The sequence below is a fragment of the Agelaius tricolor genome, unplaced genomic scaffold, assembly GCF_023055355.1.
Source record: "Agelaius tricolor isolate 1412-34295 unplaced genomic scaffold, bAgeTri1.0.p SCAF_4, whole genome shotgun sequence".
NCBI classification, from domain to species: Eukaryota; Metazoa; Chordata; class Aves; order Passeriformes; family Icteridae; genus Agelaius; species Agelaius tricolor.
The window spans coordinates 48958650-48975334 of NW_027269264.1; the positions used below are offsets into that span (position 1 = coordinate 48958650).

The 16685-nt window shown below is 44.0% G+C and overlaps 1 protein-coding gene across 1 annotated transcript in view; it reads right to left on the reverse strand.

The window, feature by feature from the left end:
• The window catches only part of LOC139589322 (phospholipid-transporting ATPase ID-like), a 74023-nt gene extending 58537 nt beyond the window's left edge, over positions 1-15486 (reverse strand). The window contains exons 1-2 of the mRNA XM_071425653.1: positions 15080-15486; positions 8028-8106 (exon numbers count right to left, since the gene is read on the reverse strand). Coding sequence (XP_071281754.1) covers positions 8028-8070 — 43 coding nt within the window. The 5' untranslated portion in view covers positions 8071-8106; positions 15080-15486. The remainder of the gene's footprint in view (positions 1-8027; positions 8107-15079) is intronic.
• Between the last annotated feature and the right edge of the window lie 1199 nt (positions 15487-16685).

A 16685-nucleotide genomic window follows, 5' to 3' on the forward strand; every position in this document is an offset into this window, starting at 1 on the left:
TGCTCTTCCCAGGGCACACTGAGGGAGCAAGAAGCCATCTCCTTTCTCAGGTTGCCCCCAGGGTCTTTGCAGCCAGGGAAGAGGCACTTGACACATGGATTTGAACTCAAGAGTCTTAAATGCATTTAGAAAAAAGCTGACACATGTATGTGCCCCAGTGGGGAAAGGAGCCTCTCAGAACAGTAAGAGATAAACTCTCCAAGTGGCTTTTATGTGAGAAACATCAATGGCAGCAAACAGCTCTGGGATGGCACAGAAACATGAGGCAGTGGGACATAAACAGAACAGGAATGAGAATCAAGGCACTGCACTCCCATACAGCACCTAAGGGCAGGTTTGCTGTGATGACACTTTCTTAAGGCTCAGGTAACTGTGAACCTGGTTCAAAACTGAATGGAGCCTTTGCCTGCCATAGCTGTCCATCTCTCTCAGGGGCAGTGTCCCAAAAGGCCAAAATACAAGGCCAATTCCTAGTGGTGAAATTTAATTTTTCCTGCTGGGTAACAGCCAATATCTTTGGCTAAATCAAGATAAACCACAATAAATGTCACAGGGAGTCTCATCCAACAGCATCAGCAAGGAGAGCTTCCTGTCCTATGGCTACACCAAGGGAGAACCACTGTGACCACATGCACAGGGCAACACTGCCCCAGTGGCTTTTACCAGCTGAGGACTGTGAGGTCCTACTGCTGCCTCCTAATCCAGCAGTTCTCAACCACTGCAGACCACACGACTCTCATTTGTTTCTGGAACAGTCTGGACAGAAATGAAGTCTCTTGGATCATCACAATAAACAAAATATTAAGAAAAGTCAAGTATTACACCAGCTTTGCTTGGAAACCATAACTCAGGGTTTTTTGGCTGTAGATCCAAGCATGCACGTCTTATCATGCCCTGTTGATTCTGAAAGCAATGAGGAAAAAGGGAGGGTGAAGCTGTACGGGTATCAGATGAGAAGTTTTTCATTTCTTGAAACTTTTTAATATATCTCTAAGTAAATCAAATGTTCTGCTTCTGCAAATTGCATTCACTGGAAAGAAGGAATGGTATTTGTGCTCCAAGTTATCATTTCACTGCCACTGAAAACTATTTTAAATTATTCATCAGTGGAAACTCGGCATACATAAATATGGCTTAGTGCCCAGTTCTTGGTCTAACCACTGAGACCAAGTCACTGGGAAAGTGCCTGTTTTCTCAGGCAGACAGTTTTAGAAGCTAAACCTCAGAGTAACATCTGTATTTAATAAAATTAAACCCATGCCAAAAAATCAGCTATAAATGTAACTGGCCAGCCCACCAGCCTTCTTACTTTAGGACTACTGCATGGAAAAGTCCTGCAAAAGGTTAGATTCAAGATCTGGTCAGACAGCCTGGAAATTTGTTTCTGGTTTATGCTAAGGATCATATGCCAAGAGAAGTGCTTTCAACAGGGTATTGGAAAAGTTTTGTAGATATTGGGTCTTGTGGCTCCAAGAAATGGGAGGTTAAGATCTGCCTGGTTTTGCCAAGTCCTATACAAACTAGGCACTGATACTCCATGCACGAAATGAACACAGCCCAATTAGGGGAGTGCCTGCATAACTAACCCTGACAACAGAACAGAGACAGCATAAACTCTGTGAAAATAATAATCTCTCCTCCACCCTTTAAACAAGTGACCTCAAGAGCAAAAACTCTGCCCTGGACCAGCTACAAAGAATGGCATCCAGGAGCTGGACTCATCTCCCCAGCTTCCCTTATAGAGTGGTTCTTAGCAATGCTATTACCAAGTTGTGAAAGCTGTAACAGATTGTTCTGGCTCCAAGGGAACTGACCCTACTGGGACTGTAATTCAGGTCTCTACTGCAACAGGCTATAAGAGGTCCCAGAAGACCCCCTCTAGTCACACATCTCATGATGTGTCTCCTGCCACCTCCTCCTTGTCCCATCTCCCTCCTAACTTTTGTTGTCCCTACTTTTGGGCACCTCATCATCACTGTGTGCTCCAGCTTCTGGCATCACCTCTCACCTGTGGTCACCTCACACCCAGCATCCAGGAGACCAGCCACCTCCTGACAGACAGACAAATCCTGGCCCTGTTTTCTGGTCTTTGCTGGACTGCTCCTCTATGTGCATGAGAGACTGAAAACTGCTATGGTGAATCATTCCCTCTATCCTCCCCTCAAAGAAACTGAGAATTACAGTCTCCTACAAAAGGCAACTCCATGGGAGAGGGCAAGTCATCATATACTGTATTAGGCAACCAAAATCTTTTTCTACTGGGAGGTAATTATACAAGCTAATAGCTAAAATCTCCTTGCACCTTAAAGCAATAATTACCCCTTTTTTGCAATCATTTGAGGTGAAATAACTATGCAACAAGTGTCTCGATTTGCAGGTGCTGTGTCTGGGTAGAGTCCCTGTCACTGGGGTAAAGACAACGGGATTATTTCTTACAGCACTGGTACCACAGAATTTCACATTCATAACACAGCAAGTGCCTTTCTGGGATCAGAGCTGCAACAAGTGAACTTCATCCAACACCAAAGCCAGGGATCCTTATGCCGAAGGTTCATCCTCTCATATGGATCCGAGGATGCATGGGTGAAGCAAAGAGCCGTATGACAGGTCAGAGGGTCATAGTGGTTAAATATCTATATTTCACAGCCAGTCTGAGACACAGACATTTGTCAGACCCTCCTTTCCTGAGTGCCACCCTCACGCTGTAACCTGAGCGGTGCCGCGCACCTGCTGCTCTGCAGCACGAAACCAAAGCCCATCCCTGCCCTGAACTGCAGCCAGAGCCTGGCAGGGTTCAGCGAGCGTGGCAGGGGCAGCAGCAGCACTGAGAAACCACTGGGATGGAAAGGGGGAGAGGGAGGTCAGAGCCAAGCCCAGCTTGGAGCAGGAACATGTTCAGCTGCCTGGCAAATAAATGTGGGTTTTTATTGACTCATAGGAGGGGTTGTCCTGGATTCCATGCTCAAAACCCACACATTTTTAATGTGCAGATGCCCCCTCTTCTGTGTAGACTCTCTGGCTGGAGAGGATTTATGCTGGCAATCACATGCATTTTCATCTCAGAAATGGAGTAGACTGTGCTGAGTATGAGGCACTTAATTAAGAAAAAGCATACATCATGACCTTACAGGGACACCATCATCAATGGGTTTAGCCCTCTTTCATCCTTCCTGTCTCTCCATTATTAAATAAATATATTTATTATGTCTTTTTGCCTCAAAAAACCAAGAAACCTCCTTCGTCCTGAAGAAATAAAATGCAATAAATACACTTTTGTGGTCATGATCAGTGTCTTTGGTGATTGGTTACTGAGCTCAGCCTCCTGCTAAGCATCAAACAAACACCACACATGGTGGAATTTCTCACACATGTAAAACATTCCATATATCCCTGGTATAGAAAGCCAAAATATTTTGCTACTGGAATCACTAACAGAGGGCCCACTTTGGTGATGTACTGACCTCTTCCATTATCATACAGCAGATGAAAGGTCTGAAATAAAAAACCCTGAGGGTGAAGTGGAAATATTTTTTTTGCCTCAGGTCTAGTGCATTTTTAATATCAACATAAAGTTCAATGGCAGACCCTGCCCTTCTCCCCTTTTCTAAAAGCAGCATTTTCTGTTATCACCATAAGAAAAGAGAAAAGAAGAAAAGACAGCTCCAAAAGGATGCACCAGATTTTCACAGCATGTACATTTGTGGTCGAATAGCACTCTTGGGACACAGGTGGAAGAAGTGCTGGATAACCTTAAATCTGATAATATTCTCTTGTAGCTTTTTCTAGGAAGGGACATAGGTTGACTCATCTCTTCCCTTTTCCCATCTCCTGCAATAACACCAGCTCTGGTTTTCCTTCCTTTCCTACTCCTAGCAATATCTCAGCCACCTGCCCTGGCTCTAGGCAGACATGGGGACTCATCATGTCTCAAAAATGCCTGGCAGCAAATTAATTCTCAAGAAGCATCTATGTCTTTTCATATTTGTTTCAGTCCACTTCAGAATCAAATATACATTTTTCAAATATAATAGCAATATAAATTGTCTTTTCTTCATTTTGAAAAACTGATTTTTCCCCCTCCACAGCTGGTTTAGAATTTTATATCACTCCGTGTCCTCGTTTTATTTCTGATAATAGTTCACAATATTTTGACTAATATTAGCATGCCCAAAAAAAGCAGCTTTTTTTGTCTTTTGTTTTTATTTTGAAAAGTAGTCTGACAGTGAGTGGCTGGCACACATAATTTCCTTTACTAGAAAACAGTATCCCTTAGACATGCTGGTAAATACCACAGCTTAACACAATTGCACATGTTGTTAATAACAGCAATGCACAGTGATAGGAAGTGATGCAAAAAATCATAAAAATAAATACAGCTCCAAAACGAACTTTGAAAAGTTTTTCAATTCACAGTTATTTCCCTCATGGGAAATTATGTAAAAATAAATACATTTTTCATACTCAATGTCTATTGTGGTGAGACACTTCCTATTGGATCGGAATGGGGATCCCAGAAGGCAGCTGAGCTAGATGCGCCAGTCATGGGCTGCCTTCCTCAGGAGCTGCCAAGCTCTGCCCAGAGCCTGCCTGCTCCAAGCCCAGCTGCCTTGGTGAGTGGCAAGAAGGAAAACCCAGGAGAGCTTTCCAAAAGCCCTAGTTCGATTTATAACCTCCTTCGTCCTCTCACGGTGCCCTGAGGCTGGGCTTGTGGAGATGAAACTGCAGTAATGACTGCTCTTCCATCTGTGATGACTGCTCTTCTGTCTGTGTAGATGAATTCTCCCTGCTCTCTATTCCTATTTTTTTGGTGGACAGTACCTGCCTATCCCTGTCCTCGAGGTATGAAGCTCCAATATTGAACTAAACCACCATGGGAGGAAGCCAGTGAACAGAGATGGTCCACAGTTATCACAGGGCACCAGTTATGGGGATTTTTTAAGGAATTTTGAATGAGTTAGAGATGGGACCTCTGAGTTGTTTTTGTTTGTGTGATTTATTTTTTTATCTTCTGCATGGACAGGAAGGCCGAGTTCAGCTCACATCTTTACTACATGGTTCAGAAGGTCGCAAAACACCCAGTTACAAGACCTTTTAAGGATTTCTTGACCAATAAAGCACTACCAACAAGGATATTTATGTTTTTGATCCAATCCTTAAATCTTTCATCTTACAGACTCATGCTACAGTGTAAGCCAATCTTACACTGTAAGATAAGCCAATCTTTCTACCAGTTTCTTAGCCAATCATGTTATGATACACAAACCTACAGTACTACATTCTAAACTTCTTGTTTATATTTGTAAGTACTTTTTTTCCCTACATCTAAACTTTCTTCTTCTTAACGTGTCTCTGCTTTAAACTATAAATCCACATTTTTGCTTCTAGTACTCAAGTTCTGAAGCCTCTTCCAAGGTCTCAGATCAACTTCTGTGTTTAATTCCAAGCTTTTGCTTACAGGCCCAAAGTTCTAAGAATTCCTTGCATTTCAGATTCCAACAATCAGCCATCTCCAACCTTCCATTTGATGAACTAGAAGTGCCCTCCTTCCCCTCTGTTCCACCCATGTTCACTGTAGGTTAAACCTCAGTGTAAAAGATCTCAGGCACTTTTTCCATAGAAACACCTCTGCTGCTTATCTAAGAGGTGTACTTCCCTGCTTCAGCTGGAACAGCTTCACCAACATTACCCAGCAACTGGTCCCTCCAGGCATCTTTGTGTGTCAACATGAGCTGCGTTTTAGTTACACTCCTGATAAACTTCTATAAAGAACTTGAGACTATAAAAAGCCAACCCTTATCTCCAAGAAACTTAAGACCATGTAACCTGTCCTCTTAAACTAAACCTATCATATTTCACCTGCACCTCAGCTCATGTGGAAACCATGCCTTGCTGGGGAAAAATGCTGGGTCTCATGGGAGCAATCCTTATCCCAGGTCCAGCAGCTGATGCCTGAGGTAAAACATTCCCTCCAATTAAAGTCATATCATGAGCATGGCTCTTCAGCAAGGTTAAATGTCATCCAGCTTTGTTTTTGGAACAAAAATTTGGTCTTGCCATAAGCAGTACTGCCCCTCCAAGATGAGCACGTGGGATGCTCCCTGTGGGAGGGCCTTGCCTGCTCTCAGGCAGCACAGTCCTCTGGACTTCTACAAACACAAAGACTCATAAACTCCTGGATTAAAATAGCACTTCAACACTGACATTCTAGTTAACATTCTAGTTAACGCGTCTAGTTAAATGTTTGCAAGGAGAAATCATAGGTTTGGGGATGCAAGGCAAAATAATTAAAAATACAAGGGGAGGAGAAAACACTCTCAGCTTCCTGTTATGGAAGCTCCTCACTCCCTGATCACCTCTGCTTCCTTTATCCTCTGAACTTCTTCCAGTTTGCCTTCATTGGTTTTGAACTGATGATTGGACGTGAAAGAAATTATTCTTCCCAATAAAATACAGGGTTTGTATCTAGGAAGATCTGAGTTCCTCAAATATTTGTTTGAGCGTGGGGGGGCTGAACCGTTCCCTGCTAAAACCCAGGCCCAGGCCCAGGCAAAACACAACACTTTCCTAATATAGAAACAGAATCTCTTTGATAATCTGAACAGCTACTGCATTACAAGTGGGGTGCCCTGAGTGGACAGTGGCTCACAGACAAACCTATGCTCCCTCATCTGCAAAGCCAAGATGGGGTAAAAAATATCTGGGGCTGGCAGAGATCCTTCCCTGGGAGCAATCACAATCTCCTCTCCCGGGACTGTCAGAGAAGCAAACGGATGCCTCTGCCTTAACACCAGGGCTCACAGTCTGCCCTGGTCCAGGAAGGGGAAATAGCAGCACAATTGCAAAAATAAACCCCTGGGAAAAAGCTGTTCAGTCCTCTGAGCTTGGAGAGGTTGGAAAAGAATTTTGTGTCAAAATACAAGTAGGGCAGTAATTCCACATTCATCAAATACAGAAAGGAACACCCTGAAAGGAAAGGCTAGAGACTTTCCCTCTTCACCATGTCTGCAGACCTGGATCCCCAACCAGAGACTGCACACTGGGTCTCTCAAGGTGCACACATGGGTATGCTCTCAGGGTCCATGTCTCTAATTTACTCTTCTTCCTGTTTCTGATTGGAGGGAATATCTGGGCCATTGCCATCATAAAATAGAATCATACAATTGTTTAGATTGAAAAAGACCTCCAAGATCAGCAAATCCAACTGTTTACCCAGCATTGCCAACTCCATCACTAAACCATGTCCTTAAATGCCACATCTACACATCTGTTAAAAGCACCTCCAGAGATGGTGACTCCACCACTGCCATGGGCAGCCTGTTCCTATACTTGACAACCCTTTCTTTGAAGAAATTTTTCCTAATATCCAGACTTCCCCTGAAGTATTGAGGCCATTTCTTCTTGTCCTGTTGCTTGTTACCTGAGAGAAGAGACTGACCCCCACCTAACTACAGCTTCTTTTCAGGTACTTTTAGAAAACAACAAGGTCTCCTCTGAGCCTCCTTTTCTCCAGGTTAAACACTCCCCACCTCCCTCAGCTGCTCTTTATAAGACTTGTGCTCTAGACCCTTCACCAGCTTCTTTTCCCTTCTCTGGACACACTCCAGCACTTCAAAGTCTTTCTTGTGAGGGGCTCAAAATTGAACACAGAATTTGAGACACACCAGTACATTTCACCATCCAAAGACTGCACTGGACCCTTGCAATGTGCATTGCTCATCCACCCACTCCCACAAAGGATTCCTGTAAAAAAAAAAAAACCACCAAAACCCAACTTCCCCAAGGCAGCCACGTGTCACGACAGTGCACAAACTCTGGAGCTGGTCCTGTTGCAGACGTGCCCCCATTCACTGGCACCCAGTCTGCAGCACGCCTCCAAGGCAGTATGAAATGCAGGAAAAGGAAAGAAAGTGTATTTTCCCCCACCTGCTCTGGGCCAGACATATTCCCAAACAGGAGCTCAGGGACTTGCACGTGTGCTGTATTTACATTCCTTTGCTCCCATGAAAATGGCATTACCAGAAACTCACCTTTCAATTTCTTCTTTCCAAATTTTAATCCAAATAGAGACATCCCAAAACTTTATTTTAGTCCAACTCCATGGAATTTCTGTAAGAGAAAAGAGAAGGGAATTCACAACACATAGAGCAGCACATACATGTCATTCTATGCCAAATAAATGGGGGAAAAAATTCCTGAACACTGTGGCCAGCAGCCACAGTTTATCATCTAGAATGCATTCAAATTCAAAATAATCTTAAGTTTTCAGGTTGCACTGCATCATTGGGCTACCTTACCTGGGACATGCTGGTCAATTCATCACCTGACATGGCACAAAGAAGGGGCCAGTGGAGGAGAGACTGAAAGGGACGTTGTCACTTCATTGGTGCCATATGAAAATGAGAAATACACACCCAGAACTTGTACTTTAGATACAGAGGAACTGTGTGTCTACCCAGAGCAAGACCAGCCTCCTTGAAGAGCAGGAAGCAGCGGGAAGCACTGGTTTCCTGTAAATCTGCTGCTGCTCAACATGTGCTGGCTTACACTGTTGTCCATTGCTGGTCATCCTGCATGTTTGGAGCAGACTACAATAAAATTTTTCTTCCACTGGCTTCAAACTGCCTGACACAGAAGCTAAGGCCAGGCACCAGAAATGCATTTAAAGCCCTGAATATGTCCTGATAGGCAAAGGAATAGAGCATTAAAAAAAAAAAAACAACACATCAAAACTGGCTGGTAGTGAAATTTTCAGTGCCCCAGTCATCAGACAAGTTTATTTAAAGGATTTGAAGGTGATGTCGGTGCTGACAACCTAGAGGATCTGTGAACATGAGAAAAGCTGGCACTGCTCTGTGACCAGGAGCCTGAATCAACAGGAACACTGTAGCAGTTGCTTAAGTGGTCAGTGAGGCAAGCTGACACACTTGAGAGAGTCACAGTCTATCTAGAACAAGTTTTCTAGGTAACAGAATGTAGTTTTACAATTTTTCCTATGCTATCTGTGCAGAGCAAGGATGCTCAAGGAGACAGGAATAGCAAATATGTCATATTTTGGAAACACGCGCATGCAAACACAACTCATGCCACTGCCCAAATGCAAGCCTGATACAACACCACCAGTGCGAGCTTGGACTTCTGTGTTTGCAGAAAAAAAAAAGGTAAACTTAAGGGAAAACTCTACAATCCTTGCATATGTCACACTTGTGCTCCAGATACTCCAGCAAAGCTACATTTAGCAGCTGCAGTTGCATGAATCTGAATTCAGTGAGGGGTTTGGAGCCTCTCTGTGCTCACTCTACTTGGAAGATGTCCTTTCTCTATTCACTCCTCCAACTGTTTCTCCTCATCGTCACAAGTGTTTTGGTACCACCTCTCCCCAGAACTTCTCTGCCTGTGAAGCCAAACCACTTAAAATATGCAATGTCACAACCTAAAGCTTTCTTGACCCTGCTGACCAAACTTACTTTCCATCCCTGACCTCAGTCTATCACTTTCAACATATTTCTTCCACGTTTTAGAATTACTATTATGTTTTACAAAACCCTACTAACAAGGACAGAGAGTTCCCCATAAGATGGTGGGAAGAGTGAGACTCTCCCCACACACACAGAGGTAAAGACCTCAGATTTCCTGAAGCACCAGGAGTCACAGATCTGATAATCCCTGATCTACTAATCCTGGCAGCACAAGGATGGCTGTAATCAAAATATTGATGATTACATGATCCATCTGAACTTTGGATGTTGCTGTATTTGCAGAACATTTCAGAAAAACAAAAGTCACTCCTCACTGTCAGCACAAATATGCAAAAGGTTAACTGGTTATAATCATCATATTGATGATTACATGACCCACATGAACTCTGGATCTTCATGTATTTTCCAAACTTTTTAGAAAAACAATCCCTAGCTACCAAACCTCTCCCAGCTGTGCACTCAATTAACAAGGCATATAATTTCAGCAGAGGGTGAAAAAAGGATGTTTATATTTTTGGGGGAGCAGAGAAGCGAAGGTGGTTATAAGCTTTCTTTCATCAGCAGTAACATGAAACAAACAATAGACTTTCACATCTTCCAAACAAAAACCTGAAACTTCCTTCAGCTCTGACACATGGCTTTTGTTAATTACTGTGATACTTTGAACCTTGATTTCTGGTGGGACTGCAGCATGACAACAAGACTGAAACAATACAATGTTTTGATATGGAAAGCATGTAGTTGCCACAGCTTCTCAGTGCATTAAATCAGGATTGCATGCATTGAACATCTTCATTCAGCAGTAAATTTAAATTACCATCATGGCAGCACAAATACCCTTATAGGCTTTCAATTCCCACAAAACTTTGCCTTTTAGGGCAGATGTGGGAGATAACTTTGCCACATCCATTTGCACCAATTACCTCTCCAATACATCATTGCCACCACACAGACTTGGCATACCTGCTCACTTAGTTAAATCCCAGGAGTTATGTATGAATCCTTCCCAAGCTGACCTGACCCTCTAGGCAAAACTCAGTTCCTGACTTGCCCAAACCACAATGTCATTTGAAAATGTGTCAGTATTCAATGGGCACACAGATGATGGCATTAAGGGCTGGACACACCCCTATTGCATTGAGGTGTACCCTTTATTTTCATAATATTGCAAATATCTTCCTTTACTGCTTTGTTATTGACTCACACATCTAATCCCCACAGTTCTTTACAGAGGAAAGCCACTCTCACGAGGGCTGTAGCTTCTGTGCAAGGCTGCCTGCTCACACCCCCTCTGTGACAGTACACTATCACACTTCCAGGTGTCTGTTTTCAGTCTGAGAGCTCGTTGACCACCAGCTGTCAGTGTGAAAAGAAACACAAGCAAGTAATGGTGAAATTGTCCCCTTTGGTGGAGCAACAGGTAGTGCTCCCGTTTGTCTCACTTATCACAGCTTGTGCAGACAGATGTGCTCTCTTGGCTGACCTTGGCTCTTCCTGCCTTTCAGCCCCAGGTTTTTTTTCTTAGGTTATTTTAGACTCTCAATTCTACCTGCATGGTCCAACGTCTTTGCACTTGTATTTATCAAAAACGTCCCTCAGGGTACTTTTTTCCCCCACAGATTTCACACACAATCAAAATTCAAGCCCCTGTTCAATTTTCTTTATTTTCCTGTTTTTTAAATCTGAGATTCTGTTTCCATTCCAAACTTGCAATGATGGGTCATCAGCCTCCTATCACTCACATCTATTTTTAATTACAGTTTTAATTTCTCTTTATGCTTTCCAGGGAAAAAAAATTTAAAAATTATCAGGGAAAAAAAGGTTATCTCATATTTCTTTTGTTGTGTGGCATTAAGTACTTCTCAAATTTTGGTAGGACAATTTCACAGCCTCCTTTTCCTCAATTAATTAAAAACCCATAAACACACAAAAAACATTCTACAGTCAGAAAAAAAGGCAATTTCCTGTTTGTGTTAATTTTCCCTGGCACCAGCTATGGTCAGGCAAAGTGAAGTGCTGCTTCAGTCTCCTCTAGTTGCTTTCCACAGTCTGTGTTAGCCCTTCTGGACTCTTTGTTGTTCCACTTTCCACTTGATTATTTTTGGATTTTCTTCATTTCTTTTTACCCCAGGTACACTGCATTGTCAGTAATCAACTGGGGCTCAGAGTATTTGAGCACTCATGTAGGTCCCCTCAGCTTAACAGGACAACATGTTGCTTCCCCATGTTTTCAGGCCCTACAGCAGAAATTATTTAAGATTCAACTTCCCAATTCTTACAGGGAATTGGGGGTACAAGCTACAGATAAATTATCCCCTCTCACCACAGAAAACTGTTGTACCTACGGGGCTCTATGCACTGTCTCTCTGCTGCTCACACATCTGCAATGTGTGACAATCCACCACTGACAATCCACCTGCTTTATGGCTGCTGACAGTTTGATCAAGGGCTCTGGGTGTTTCAACAGCCACAACAAGAAGCTTCTTTGATAGATCTTGAATAGGAAAGTGATGTTTTCTCACAAACCAAATTCTGCCTCATTTAAGACAGGTAGAAGCAAGGTGGGTCAAGGTAATCCCAAGTATAGGCTGGGCAGGGAATGGTTTGAAAGCAGACCAGAGGAGAAGGGCTTGAGGGAGCTGCTGGGGGAGAAGCTCAGCATAAGCTGGCTGTGTGCACTCACAGCCCAGAGAGCCAAACGTGTCCTGGGCTGCATCCAGAGCCCCGTGGGCAGCAGGGCAGGGAGGGGATTCTGCCCCTCTGCTCTGCTCTGCTGAGACCCACCTGGAGCACTGCATCCAGCCCTGGGCTCCCAGCACAGGAGGGACAGGGACCTGCTGGAGAGAGCCCAGAGGAGCCACCAAGATGATCAGAGGGATGGAGCAGCTCTGCTGTGAGGAAAGGCTGAGAGAGTGGGGGCTATTTAGCCTGGAGAAGGGAAGGCCTTGGTGGGATCTTAGAGCAAATTTCAGTACTTAGGCTACAAGAGAACTTGAGAGGAACTTTCAGCAAGGCATGTAATGCCAGGACAGGGGTGAATGGCTTCAAACTGAAAGAGAGTAGGGTTACATTAGGTATTAGGAAGAAATTCTCTACTGGGAGGGTGATGAGACACTGGCACAGGCCACCCAGAGAAGCTGTGGGTGCCCCATCCCTGGAAATTCTCAAGCCAGGGTAGATGGGGCTCTGAGCAACCTGGACTAGTGAAAGGTGTTCCTGCCCATGGCAGAGGAGTAGGAACAGGATGATATTTAAAGTTCCTTCCAACCTAAACCATTCCACAATTCAATGATTTGGCTTGAGAACACAACTGCAAAGCTCCTCCTGCATGAGGGGTAAGTTGCAATAAGCTACAACATGTGGGCTTTGCAAAGGTTCACTGAGGGCTGTACTGCAAATTGGAGGGGGAGGAGGGAGGCATTTCCCACCACCACAGCCTTGAGCGGCAAAATGACAAAAGGCATGGCACAAGTTGGATGAATGCAGAGCAGATGTTGTGGATGGAAAACATATCTCTTTTCTTGGCCTGGTTTCTCTGGACAAAGCTATACGATACATCAGATTCAATGATAAATATGAATTAGAATATACTTAGTGCCTCTGTTCCTATCACTTCATTCCCAGACTCTGTGAAATGATCCATGTTAAATACAATCATTTTTGGAAGGGTTATTTTAATCCAGATCATGGGGTGTAGTTCAGTACAGACTGAAATTCCTGCCCGAACAGTGGTCATATCAGATCTGAGGAGGCAGTGAGTTGTGCTGAAGTACGAGAAGCAAGCTCCTAGAAATGAGGAGAATTAGTCAGAAGAACAAGATTTCTCCAGTCAGTTTTGCCACCAAATATCCTGTGGTATGTGTACGCACAAAAAACTTTAAACAACCCTGTGCAGGTACAAATTCAGAAAGCGTATAATGCCTCCACTCACCTTTTCAGGTCAGGTCAGTTTTTGCACAAAAGTTTGGGTTTTTTAAAAAATTTCTGTTTAGATGATGTAACGATCACAAACACCCACCGATCTTAGAATTCTATTATTTTTCATGCTAAAGTACTAAATTTCCAACCAATAACTCAACATATGAGAAAATAGATCCCAGACAGTAAGCATCATGACAAAAAAGGTTGAAAACTTCTTTTCTCCACTCATTGCTCTGGATGGAGTAATGATGCTAAATACAAGATCTCAGGCCCTGAATTTTGAACATGTATCACTTTACACTGGATTTGGAGGCACATCTGAGAAAATACTAGGGATTTAAAATACCTCAGGTCCTCAACCTCCCTGTTTTATCCGTGCCCTTGTTGCCAGATGTCATGTGCTGGAGCTGGACAGTCACAGTCACTCACAGGCATTGCAAAAGGAGGACATCGCAGTGCAGTGTTTGCCAAGGCTCTGGTTAGAGCAGCATTAAGGCCTGGCACACCTGGCACAAAGTGACCTTCCCATGTGCCACACAAAGGTGTGTTTGCCAAGGGGCCCTTTGAACTGAAGCTGTACTAACTGTTTCAGTCAAATTTGTCAAATTTTGGTTCCAAAGAGAACAATGCATTTGCTTTTCCTTACCAAAAGCAGACGCAAAATTTTCAGCCATTAGAAGTAATTAGTATTAATCATCTTTCAGCACTGAACTATGTTACTATTTGCATTTCTCCACCCCTCCTTACATCCTCTTGTGTTTGAATACCTCAACAGCAAAACAGGGAATACCATGTGTTGTACCACTCCCTACTTTGCAAACACAGAAAGTGAGCTGCAGAGTGGACAACCAAAATGTGTGTTTTGAGTACAAAAAGTACTCTTTTTCAGGACTGAAATCAGATTTTCACAATTAAAACCTGGCATAAGTTTAAGGCACTGTTAAGTGGTCACTCCTGCCATCCGGGTTTACAAAAGCAGTGTAGCCTCTAGTTTAAATCTACTGACTCGGTGCGACGAGTTTGAAAGTATCCCTGAAACCTCCCTGCTTTTTCCACACCTGAACAGGTATTGTGGATGAGGTGAGCCAGCCCTACAGCTATTTTCTGGTGCTGTTCCAATCTATATATACAGAAACCCATGAAACTCCGCGCTCCCACCCCTACACTCCAATGTGCCAATGCAATTAGCTGTAATTGCGGGGAAACAGGCTCAGTCTGTTATCTGCCACGTCTTAAAGTAATGATCCAACATCCTCCATCTGTCTTCATTAAAACACTCTTTAAACTGACACCGGGATGGCAGTCAAAAAACTGCATTCAGCTCCTCTGGGTGAGTTAGTAGCGACGACGCTCAAGTTACGGATCAACAGCTGTGGCTGCGGCGGAGCGGGTTCCCAAAGAGAAAGGCAGTCTGATCCCTCTGGAACAAACAATAGCAGCTTCCCCGGGCGGCTGCTGCTGCTCCTGCTCCTGCTGCTGCTCGGAATCATGCACAGCTCAGCTCACTCCACCCAGACGTCTCTCAGCTCGCCCGTAGGCAAAGCCCAACCCCGAGCGCTTTGATTACGCTCCTCAAAACTCTTGGGTCTAAAAAAAAAACCCCACAAGTTTCTGTCCCCCCGCGCACCACCCCGAAACCGGCAGGAAATACAAGACAGCAGAAGGAAAGCGTTCAGTCTTACCCTTGAAGGCTTGTAAAAGTCACAGCAGCAAAGTTGCTGCCCTCCATAGCACTCCGGTACACTCCTCTCTTCTCATTTACACGCAGCTTTATCCCCTCCCAAGACCGACGGCTTCGCTCGCAGTGGCAGCGCCAGGACATTCACCTAAGGACGCAAACCTTATCTGCGCCGGGCGATGGGCATCGCGTGTCCTCTCCGACACCCTTAAAATCCGCCGCCGACTCGCTCTGACATACAGTGTCCCGGCAACTACACTTACTCCAAGTTCCCTACTTCTTACTTCAGTCACTCGGCTTGGCTCCTTGCCAACTCCTTTTTTTTTTCTTTTTTTTTTTTTTTTTCTTTTCCTCCCTTTTTTCTTTTTTTATATTCTGTTTCCTGTAGGGAGGGAGAGTGTAGTAGCTCCCTTAAAAATAAAATGTTTCAGTGCTACAAACTGTGAAGGAGTAAAGCAGAAAAGCACAGCACCTAGGCTTGGGGAACCCCAATTAACTCCAGAGGAAACAGCTGCTTGCTTTACCTACCTCCTGCCGACGCGGAAGCTTTCAAAAAGAAACCAAGCAAGTAAAAGAGTCCAACATATCAAATTGCTTTCAAAAAGGATGAACTTGGGAAGGGATCCATTTCTTAGCAGCAGCCCCTCTCCCTGTGTCTGTAACACCAGAGCTGGTCAGGACTCCTTAAACCCAGAGACACAGTCCTAGGAGCTGATCCCAAGGCTCCACCTCACCCACTTTCCAAAGTTGTGAGTAGCAAAAACTCTGCAGAGAAAAGCCTCATAGAGCACAATTGCATAACTCAACCACAGAGCTTCCTCCAGCCAGCCAGAGGATTGCTTTGGCGCCGAATTGCTTGCTCATCCCGAGAGCATGACCTTCCCCTGCCCTCTGGGACACCTGCCTGACCACACTGTGGCCACAGGGACCCTCCTCACCAGAACCCCCAGCACTCTCATGAGCCTTCCAACCTTCCCACCCCATTTTCCTACTTCAACAAACAAAACATTCATTTTTTTCCCCAAGTTGTGGGACTTCTCACAATACAGTGCCCTCCTATATGCCAGTCCCCTGGCATTTTACCTGCCAGCTGCTCTAATCTTCCAGACCAAAACTGGGGCAACTACAACTTTAATCCACTTCTAGTTTCCCTATACCTGTGAATTGGAATTATTTTTAAAGCACCATATTCTTTACATAGTCATGCTCACAGTAATGCCTGCCAGGAACATCTCCATGTATTGTGACAACACAAGAAGCTTTAGCATTTCTATGTGTACTTGTGTCTGAGTTTTCCTACAGGGAAATTCATAAACACTGTTAAAATTAATTTAATACCTACCCACTTGAATGCATTAATCAGATGATTAATTATAGTAATACAAGAGTCAAGGCTTTGCCAAAGAGTATTTTCTGCAAAATGAAATTTTCTGTAGTCAAGAGGATAGGTATGGAGGACTCTGGAAGCTGCAGTAATAGTACTCCAGTGCTGGTCATAAAGGTTAAGGAACAGAGTGGCAATGAAGAGGACACTCTTAACACCATAAGCAGTTTCTGAAAGATGAAAAAGAGTCTGTGCCCTTTGCTATGACTTCAGGGATATTCCAACT